We start from the raw sequence: 11,312 nt of genomic DNA on the forward strand, positions 1-11,312 counted from the left end.
ACTTTGTCTATTATAGTATAAAGGTTAGGAACCACAAGATGTAGAGGCTCAACTATGTCATTTATTGTTCTTAAGTCCTGGACCAAATTCCATCTAACACTGGGTTCTTTTACAACTCGGAAGTTCTAATGCAAGGTAGAGGTAAAGTAAGGAACTGCTTATGAGGTTTTCCGTCCATTCCAACAACCAAGAAATAGTGAGAAGAGTTGGGACCTCAGAAGGCTAGAAAGATTAACAATATGATCATTTCCAATCCAGAGATACATGTTCCAATGGAGTTCCTATTTTCCATAAATGTTTTGATAAGAGGAATGTCGTAAATGTGGATACATTTCCACTATTCTTCGTCTGTTTCACTTTGAAAAGTAGCTTCTTGACTTGTACATAGAACTTCCCTTTACATTTCTTTTTAAAATATAGGTATTTTTTGTTTTTTTCTTCAGTGCGTCAGGTTCTAGTTTGGGGGCAGTGAGATTGGATGAAGGTCAGCTGGCTGTCAGCCAGGAAAACTCCAAGAGTAGAAGTGGCCTTGATATGGTGGCCACGTTCCAGCATCTGGTCCTCAGCTGGGTAATAAGGGATGAATGTGGAAAACAGGTAGCCAATGGGAAATGAAAAGTACAACCGTCAGGTACAGACACGTATTCTGGCCAGTGTGCTCCCTACTATAGACAAGGCCAGTCAGCAGGCTGGTTGTGGAGCAGTAAAAGGCAAAGAGCATCAGATGGCAAAAAGTAGATGGCCCCAGCTCTTCAAAGGGGTCTACCAGCATTGGGTTGAAGGCAGGTCAAGGATATGGGCTAAGACTTGCTTCCCCTGGGTGTTTCTGGATACAGCTGCCAATTTCTGACCCTTTGACTTCCCATTTTCTGTGTTTCTGATTGATGCATCCCACCAAGACACAATCTCTTAGGTTAGGCAAAACAATGCCTTTTATAATCCCTCTTCCCAGAGCTGCCTTCTGACCCTCTGGTTGGAAGAAACACTTCAGTTGCTCATGAATATATTATTCCAGTTTACAAATTGAGTTTTCCATAATTTCACTACAAAAAGTTTATTAATTCTTGAGCTCTGTAGAATATTTTACTATTCACTGTTATATAACATCCAGACTTCTTAGTTGGGCTGGAACTGACTTCAAAGGGCCTGAATAAGATGTTTTGGCTTCCAGGATAGTTCTGATATCACATGGGATGATGACCTAATGCTCACAATAGGACATTAGATTCAGTATTGATAGTACTTATTAGACTCAGAATGGTATTAACACTCTCACCTACCGGTCATTTATAATGCGCCAGACACTGTGTTTAGTCTTAACTATTAAAACATCACCAGCATTTTCTTGTTATCATCATGGCTGTGTGCCATGGAGTTGATTCCAACTCATAGTGACCCTACAAGACAAAAGAGAATTGTCCCAGAGCCTGAAATATTTAGGAGAGAAAATTTGCCATGTCCTTTCTTCTTTACAGCTTCTGGTGGGTTGGAATAATTGGCCTTGAGGTTAAGAGTCAAGTGCTTTACCATTAGGTCACCAGGTCTCTTCACCAGCATCATGAGAGCCCTACTTTAACTCATTAAAATATCAGCACAGTCACATCCTATTTGTGGGGGAGGAAACTGAGGCTCAGAGAAGTTGGACCCTCCCTCTGTGGCCCATGTCACACTTCTAGTAGGTGGTGACTGAGCCTTGTCCGACTCCAATCCTACAGTCCTAACCCCTACATTAAAACATCCACATGCAGTCCTGATATCTGGTTTAGAAAAAAGGAAATAGATTTATAGATTGCCTGAAATATTTTTCATATGTTCATAAGCCTAAAAGGCTAAATATTAGAAAGTAATGTGCAGTATTTTTCACATATGGCTTCCTATATTACAAATCTTAAATTCTTCATTTTTAAGAGCAGTAGAATTTCTTATTTAACATGACTCCCTCCAAACATTTAAATTTAGAACTTACATAAGCCCAATATGAGTTCCAAAGAGTTAGGTATGGTAAAATTTTAAAATGGTTCATTTGAAGGGAAATAGGTATTTTGATACTTAGAGTTATTATGTTCTCATTCTCTCTCTGCCTCCCTCTGTGTGTCTCTCTTTCTCTTTCAAAAGGAATGCTAGCAGTTTTAGTAGCTGCTTTACTGAGCAAACTGAACTCATGTATATGCTTCAGATAGGCCTCTGTATGTATTTTGATGTTTCCAGCTGGTGTTTGACAAATGTCCCAAAGAACTCAGACTGAGAACTCCTTGGCCCTCCTCCTGCTGGAGGGTTTAGTCATCATTCTCCCCATTCTCATTGCCCTCATACTCTTTTTGTTCATGTTATTTATAAAGTTTGCTTGATTTTTCAGCCTTGTCTTTAGCCATGATGTTCACCTTCCGATTCATCTCTACCCTTCTGGTTCACATTTTCATTGCCTTGGTTGTTTTGGGATTGCTATGTAAGTATTTCTACTTGATTGATTGATTTCTTCCTGATCAAATGAAAAGCCTTTCCATTAAAACTAGCATTCTTGGAACCCAACAGAGACTTTCAGAGCATCTAGTCTACTAATCCCATTTTTTACATATGAGAAGACTCCAACCCAGAGATGATGAGATAGTTGCTATGTCTCATATATAACAGCAAAATGAATGTCTAGTAACTCTTTTCTCCAAGCTATACCACACCACCTCAGAGGTAAGCCCACCAGCTGATCGACTTTAGTGTCCTTAAGATGAAAGGGAAGGCCAATGCTTTTTGGAAGCATTCTAAAGGATTTCTTCTGGGCTTGCACATTGCCTATGGACATTGCATGCCTACAGTCTTCATACAATGACTCCAGCCAGTCTGAGCACTGTCAGGCCTGCATTGAGCAGAGCCAGGGCCCTTTTGGGAGATGTAGGTTGACCTGAGGCTTCGAGAGGCAGGACATTCAGAAGGCTCCAGGCAGCAACTAGTTACCAGCCAATATGAGTGGTACAGTTAAGCTCTCACTTGCTAATAACAAAAAAATATAGTGCTTCTGCTGTATTTAGAGGCATCTCCAGAGAAATGTCTGGCAATCTGTTTCCAAAGATTTGCTTTCCATAAAACTTGTAAAAAACCCTATGGAACACAGAGGTGTCGTTCTCATACACTTGCAGTTGCCGTAAATTGGAATCTATACAGTTGCAACTGGTTGTTTTTTATGGAGTGCTTTCATATTTAATATCTGCTGTTAAGAAAGGATCCCACGTAACTTAGTTTGTTATGAGTTGCACTGTTGAGCAAATGCTCAGGGGTTCAAATCCAGCAGTTGCTCCTCAGGAGAAAAACAGACAGTCTCTTTCCATAAAGATTTACAGCCTCAGAAATTCAACAGAGTGTCATGGTGAGTTATAATCACCTCCCTAGCACTGGATTTGGTTTAGAGTTTGGGTATGTAAAAGCCCTAGTAGCTCATTGGTTAAAGCACTCAGCTACTAAATGAAAGGTCAGTTGTTTATAATCACCTGCCTCTCTGCGGAGAAAAATGTGGCCATTTGCTTCCATAAAGATTTACAGCCTGGGAAATGATATGGAGCCGTTCTGCTCTGCCCTATAGGGGGGCCGTGTGTTGGCATTGAATTGGATTAGGGTTTACGACCACAGGGTTGCATTCTCAATAGCTGACCCTGCCCTTCCTCACTTAGAGCCCTGCATTCATAGGCACATGACTGTGCCTGATGTGGGAGGCCAGGCCTGAGGGCCTATGAAGGAGGCTTTTCCCTTCTACAGTCAGTGATGGCCACCGTGGTATAAGTACATAAGGTGGCATCAGTACAGTTAGCCCGTAAATGCAGAAAAGTGACGCTGTATCTTCAGAACAAACCTCAGACACAGGTGGGTCACACTGTCGTATTGTCCTCTCAGTTTTGTGGGTGAAGGTGCTCCCTCAGGGAGTTGTCCCCCAGGAGTACTGGTTTGAAAATTCTAGACTTCGGATTCTCATGCTATTCCTTTCACCATCACTTCAATGCTGCTCACACCCAGACCCACAGGAAACACCTGTGTTCTGGGATCACAGCCTCGACTCTATCACAGAAAAGCAGGAGCTGTAAACCCAGTGGGGCCCCTGTGGGCTGCACTGGCCTCCTGGCACTGCCCAGACACTCCTGAAGTGTGCCTGTTGCCTGCATAGTCTGCAGGGATTTGGGCCCCTAGTGGCCTAGTGGGTAAGGAGTTGTGCTGCCAACCCAAAGTCAGACATTTCAAATCCATCAGTTGCTCCACAGGAAAAGAGATGGGCAGTCTCTTCCAGTGGGATTTTACAGCCCCTGAAAACCTACCTGAGGGTCAGGGATGAGAGAATGAGCAGGGCGTGGCCAGCAGAATATGTGTGAGTGTGGGTGCATATGTGTTTCTGTGTGCTCTGTTTGTGTGTGTGTGTGTGTGTGTGTGTGCATATGTGTATGTGGTCTGCATCCTGGGGAAGTTATCTGAGCCCCTCGGTGTTTTGTTTTTTAGTTGTCTGTGGAATTCTGTGGTGGCTGTATTACGACTATACCATTGACCCCAGCATAGAATTGGACACAGAAAGGGAAAATATGAAGTGTCTGCTGGGGTTTGCTATCGTGTGGACAGTTATCACGGTAAGAAGTGCATTAGTTTGCTCTTAATAACAAGACAGAGAGAGAGAGAGAAGAGGAGAGGAGAGGGGAGGAGAGGAGAGGAGAAGGAGGAGGGAAGAGGAAGAGGGAAGAGGAGGAGGAGGGAGGAGGAGGAAGAAGAGGGGGAGGAGGATGAGAGAGGAGAAGAGAGGAGCAAAGAGAGAAGAGAAAGAGCGAGCCTAGACATTTGCTTCTGTAAAGATGAGTCAAGTGAAAGCTACAGTGTACCATTCTACTCTGTAATTGATGGGATTATTGTGACCAGAATCAACTCGTTGGCCAGGGGTTTTGTTTTTGTTTTTATAGTGGGGTTACTAGGAATGTTTATCATGTTACAGTTTCCATTTTTTTAGGTATATTTGGTATTTCCAAATAGAATTAATTTAGTATACTTTATGAAATTCTGTTTACAAAAAACCAGCATAGTTTGAGAATTCCTAAACTATAAGAAAATCTCCTTTTTAAGAGGAGAAGCTACATTTAGAGAGGAGCTGACTTCTATGAAGAGTTCTGTCAGGGAGTTGTGCTGCTCTCCTGTAGTGTCAAGGGTTTATTGTTCAAAATAGCTTTCCTAGCCACTGACTTTGACTTTGCCACGTGGTTGGGTGGAATCAGACAAAAAGTTTGTTAGTCTGTCTACAAAGGGGTTGGATAGTCTCACCATCCCACTAAGTTTAAATTAAGAAACTTCAGTGGCAGAAATGGCGAATCTCAACCAGTAAGGAAGAGGAAGCAGAGAGTTAAGCATGTTCCTTCAGGGCCAGAGATTCCTGTGCCAGCCAGAGGCAGATCGACCCAAGAACAACAGCAGCCTCAAAAGTAAACCAGAGAGCAATGTGAAACTGAGATGATTTGGGACTACTGTCTCATGGAGCCAGAGTCAGAGGCCTTCACTCAAGTTTGCTAGAAGACTGAGGGAAGACCCCATAACTGCCAGGACTAAAAGAACTTTGTAAAACTGACCTAAGTGGAGATGCTGAAGATCAGCGTTTGCAACCATGACTGAGTAACTCTCTGGACTGAGGGACTGTATCCTGTTAGCCTGTAAACTTTCCAAATAAAGCCCATAATTGTGATTATAAAAAAAAAAAGAAGTGCATTAGGTCAAAGGGCCAGCCAGAACTCTGGAATCTAAATTATGGCATTCTAGCCAGAAAAGTAGAACTTGTTTTTCTTTCACTTTCAAATGTGCCTGCCTGACTCAGTGCCGCTTTTGGATTGGAGATTCCAGTGTAAGAATATGTTGAAACTTTTAAAAAAGAAAGAATAACAGGTCGTGTTTCTTTCCAGGTCATATTTGGCTTATCCCAGAGGCCGATTCGTTTTTCTTGCTGTGTCTGTAGGGTGGGCACACCCGCTGGGGTGGGTTGGGGTCAGGAAGCCAGCATTTATGACAAGTCCTGTTTCCTGTTCTTGAGGCAAAGCATCTCCTTATAGTCAATCTCTGGCCTGCTGTCACGTGGGGACGGCCTCCACTGTCCTGAGCACACAAAGCCCTTTGTTCCCAAACCCGCTGGCCACCTGCATCTTTTGGTCTTCAGAGCATCTGTCATCTCCACAGGGAGTTTCTAATTGGAAGCAAGGGAGCTATACAGAGGCAGCAGATCCAGGTCACTGTTAGAGGGCTCTTGGTGCCCAAAATACATCCAGGTCAACCTTTGATGGTATCAGAAGTGCCTGATTCACAAGATCCTGCAGGGGGCTGAGAACTAATGTCAAGTGACCTGCAGTCACCCTTGCTGGTACATTTTATAGATGAGCAAAAGCCAGCTGCCTCCAGGAACCTGTGGAGTCTTCCCACAAAGGTATATTCTGTCACCAGTTGAAATGACTCTTCTGTGGAAACTCAGGTGCAATCTTCTTATTTTCTCCATTCGGCAGTGAGGGTTCAGATTTGTGCCATACATATAATCTGCTTTGGGGAACATATATACAATAGAGTGATTCGACCAGGCCCACAACTGAGCTAGGCTACGAAAAAGGCTCGAGAAGGAAGGGCAGGCACCTCAGCAGCCTCGACTGGTCTGTGAAGCTGTTTGTAGTCAGATAGAAGGAAGGGGTCTGGAGCTTCAAGGAGAGCCTACTTCTGCCCCAGGCCTTTTGTCTCCATACACTGAGCCAGAGCCCAGGCCATTTTCGTCCTTTGTTGAAGATTAGGTTAGAAAAAGGGAGGGCTGTGAGAGAAGATAGGCAGATTCCCCATCTGTGAAGACCTTGCAGGGGATGCTACACTGAATTGAATCAAGCCTGACATACTGCTTATTTGGTACACTTGTGGCTGCCAATTTACTAAGTACCTATCAAGTATTGGTTGCTGCATGAGGTAACCCATGCCTTACTCTCATGAAAGCCCTAGATTCCCCATTATCATTATCATTTACTAACTTCTGTTATATGCAGGAGGAAGTTTGGTGGCTTAGTGGTAAGGAGTCACATGTTTCCAACAAAGGGGCACACAGTTCAAATCCACCAGTGGGAGAAAGATGAACAGTCTCCTCGCATGCAGTTTACTGCGTCTGAAAACTTACAGCTGGCTCAGCTATAAGCCAGTTTTGAATTGACAGAACACAGAACATTATATGCAAGATATAGAGTCCTAGAGACATGATGGTTAAAGCTCTAATCTGAACCCACAAACTGCTTTGCAGGAGAGGGACATAACAATCTGCTTCTGTAACGTGTTACAGCCTTGGAAGCCCTGGGGAGCAGTTCTGCTCTTCCTATATGGTCACTCTAAGTTGAAGGCATTGAGTTTATTATATGCAAGGGCCCCAGTCAGTAGGCTTTGCTCTCTGCTCCTGGAGCAGCTCCACCAATTTGTTTCGCTGTCCTGTCACACTTTCTGTCCTCCAGTTCACCATGAGGCCTTTGAAGACAGGAATGCCTAAACCCAGCTAGAAGAGCAAAAGGATGTCTTGGGAAAGATGGCTCTAGGGATCACATGAAGCATAGAGTGATGTGCAGAAGTTCTCTAGCCAGAAGTTTGGGATACTGATACAGAGAGGGGTTACCTCAGGAAAGATCTGTCTGCTTTTAGAATGAGTTTGATCTTTATCCTGAGGACACTGGAGAGCGTGGAATGGATTTTAAGGAGGGAGATCACATCATCGGCTTTACCCTTTACAGAGATCCCTCCAGAAGTGGGATGGAGGGGAGTACTGGGTGGGATCTCAGGGATTAAAAACATAAACCCAGTGAGAAGGTTATTGGAGTCTGATTGAGAGGATGAGGCTTGAGTTACAGCATCAGCAATGGATTTATAAAAGAGGATGGATTGAGAGGTACTTATAAAACTGAATTAGAGGTGAGGAGGAATGTACTGTGTGTTAGGCACTGTGACAAGTCCTTGATAATAAAGAATGGCTGTGTCCTTGATAAGCTCAATCTGATGAGAACTACAAATATCTATCACCACCAGTCTGTCAGCTTGCCACACTGGGGAAGCTTGCACGTTTCTATGATGCTGCAAGCTATGCCACCAGTATTTCAAATACCAGCAGAGTCACCCCTGGTGTATAGGTTTCAGTGATGTTTACAGGCTAAGACAGACTAAGAAGCAGTCCTGGCCACCCAAGTCAGAAATAACTATGAACAATAGAAGAACACTGTTGGGTACAGTGCAAGATGAGCCCACAGCTTGGAAGTCAGTCACAATACAGCTTGCAAAGAGCTGCCTCCTCAGAGTAGTCTACCTTAATGATGCAGATGGAGTACAGCTTTAACCCAGTAAAGAACCTTCACATGCTGATATGGCAAGACTGAGCATGAGGAAGAACATCTGCAAACATCCAGTAATGATTGGAACATGGAATATATGCAGTCTGAATCCAGAAGAACCGTAAGTTGTGTAAAATAACATGGAACACGCGAAGATCAACATCCTAGGCCTTCGGGTGGTGACATGGACTGGTATTGGCTATTTTCAATTAGACAGTATGTGACCTATTATTCCAGGAATGATCACTGAAGAGTGATGGTGTGACATTCGTGGTTAAAAAGAGCATTTCAGGGAGCTCTGATGGCCTAGTGACAAGAAGCTGCACTGCAATCTCAGAGGTACATGGTTCGAATCCACCAGATGCTCTGCTGGAGAAGGAGGGGCAGTCACCTCCTGTACCAGTCAGATCCGATTTGACAGTGCACACACAAAATATAATAATAATTGTTTTTTAAAAAAGAGCATTTCAAGACCTATCTTAAAGTACAATGTTGTGAGCAATAGGATACTATCTGTACACATACAAGGAAATCTTGTTAATCCAACCATATGTACCAACCACAGAAATGAGGCTGGAGATTGAATTTTGTACAATTAATTACTAATTCATTGTAAATACTTTTTAAAAATCATAACCTGTGACTATATACGTTGAGTTCACTTGATGGACTGCACAGGAATCGGATTTACTACATCTGTGGAAAGCTCCATATTAGCAATCAAAACTAGGTCAGGATTGACTGAGAAATAGACCTTCAGCTACTCATGTAAAAGCTCAAACTGAAGTTGAATAAAATAAAAACAAGTCCACAAGGACCAAAATGTGAATTTACATGCATTCTGATGGAATTTAAAAGCCATTGCAATATATTTGATGCACTGAATACTAATGACCAAAATCCAAATGAGTTGTGGAATGACATCAGGGACATCATCAATAAAGAAAACAAAAGGTCAGTACAACAACAGAGAAGAAACAAAATAACAAAGTGGATATCGGAAGATACTCTGAAACTTGTACTGGAATGAACAGAAACCAAAACAAAGGGAAAGAATGTTGAGGTGAGAGAGCTGAACAGAAGATTTGAAAAGGCAGCTTGAGGAGACATAGCCAAGTATTATAATGAAATGTACAAGGAACTGGAGTTAGAAAGCTAAAAGAGAAGAACACGCTTAGCATTTCTTAGCTTCAAAGAACTGAAGAACAAATTCAAAGCTTGAGTTGCAATACTGAAAGGATTTTATGGGCAAAATCTTGAATGATAGAGGCATTGTCAAAAGAATAAAGAAAATACACTGAGTCACTATACCAAAAAGAATTATTTGACACTGAACTATGTCAGGAAGTAGCATATGAATAACAACCAATTGTACTAATTAAAGTTCATGCTGCACTGAAGGTATTGGCAAAAAAATAAGGTACAAGGAATTAATGGAATACCATTTGAGGTGTTTCAGGAAACAGATGCCACCCTGGATATGCTCACTAGTCTCTTCCAACAAATATGGAAGACAGCTAACTGACCAACTAGCTGGAAGAGAGCCATATTTGTATTTGTTCCCATTCTCAAAAAGGTGATCCAGGAGAATATGGGAATTATCTAACAATTTCATTACTATCACATGCAAGTGAAATTTTGCTGAAGAGTGAAAAGTGGCTGGAACACTGTATCAAGAGAACTGCCAGAAATTCAAACTGGATTTAGAAGAGGCTGTATGACATAAGAGATATTATTTGCTGATGTCAGATGGATTTTGGCTGAAAGCAGAAAAGACCACAAAAATATTTACTTATGTTTTATTGATTGTGCAAAGGCATTTGGTTGTGTGAATCATAAAAAAAAAAGACTGACATTGAGAAGAGTGAAAATACCAGAAAACTTCATTGTACTCATGAAACCTATATATAGACCAGGAAGCAATTGTATGAACAGAACAAGGGAATACTGCATGGTCTAAAATAAAAAAAATGTATGTGAGGGTTGTATCTTTTCTTCATACTTATTCGATCTATATGCTGAGCAAAGCATTCAAGAAGCTGGACTATGTGAAGAAAAATGGGGCATCAGGATTTGAGCAAGACTCATCAACAACCTGCATTATGCAGATGATGCAACTTTGCTTGCTGAAAGTGAAGAAGACTAGAAGCATTTATTGAAGAAAATCAGAGATTATATAGCCTTCACTATGGAATATATGTCAACATCAAGAAAATAAAAGTCCTCACCAATTGGCAGCATCATGATACCTGGAAAAAAGATTGAAATTGTCAGTGACTTCATTTTACTTGGATCCACAATCAACACCCATGATTGCAGCAGTCAAGAAATCAAAAGACATGTTGCATTATGCTGTCAAGGACCTCTTCAACGTTCTGAAGATAAATGTTATCACTTTAAAGACTAAAATGCATGAACAAAGCCATGATATTTTGAGTTGCCTACTATATATCTGAAAGTTGAACAACACAAAAAGATGACAGAAGAAGTGTTGATGTCTTTTCATTGCCGTGTTGGCAAATAGTAACAAATATACCACTGACTGCCACAAGTGTAAAAAATTCTGCCTGAATAAGTGCAACCAGAATGCTCTTTAGAGGCATATAGTCCTTCTTTTGAGCAGCTTTTCAGAAAGAACCAGTCCTTGAAGAGAGACATCATGCTGGAAAAGGTCAGTGAAAGAGAGAAAGACCAAACAAGATGGACTGATGCAAAGACTATCAGAATGGACTTGAGCGAGACAGACATCATGAAGATGGTACAGGGTAGAGCAAGATTCAGATTTATTGTTCATGGGATCACTGTGAGTTGTAGTCAACTTGATGGCACCTAACAACAAAGCAACAAATTTCTGTGGAAGACTATGTTGAGTGTTACAGTATGTTGAAAATAATACGTTGATATAAATGGTAGTTTGTTGAATAATATGAAGAATAATAGGTTTGACGTGCAGGTGGTATAGCACTGGTCTTAGCGTTG

The 11,312-nt window shown here is 41.8% G+C and overlaps 1 protein-coding gene across 1 annotated transcript in view; it reads left to right on the plus strand.

Moving 5' to 3' along the window:
• The window catches only part of SLC44A3 (solute carrier family 44, member 3), a 135,232-nt gene that overhangs the window by 36,259 nt on the left and 87,661 nt on the right, over positions 1-11,312 (plus strand). The window contains exons 7-8 of the mRNA XM_006882489.1: positions 2,354-2,446; positions 4,474-4,598. Of these exons, the coding sequence (XP_006882551.1) occupies positions 2,354-2,446; positions 4,474-4,598 (218 nt within the window). The remainder of the gene's footprint in view (positions 1-2,353; positions 2,447-4,473; positions 4,599-11,312) is intronic.

Source organism: Elephantulus edwardii, unplaced genomic scaffold (genome assembly GCF_000299155.1).
Source record: "Elephantulus edwardii isolate Elephantulus edwardi_28Jun2011 unplaced genomic scaffold, EleEdw1.0 scaffold00020, whole genome shotgun sequence".
Classification (NCBI taxonomy): Eukaryota; Metazoa; Chordata; class Mammalia; order Macroscelidea; family Macroscelididae; genus Elephantulus; species Elephantulus edwardii.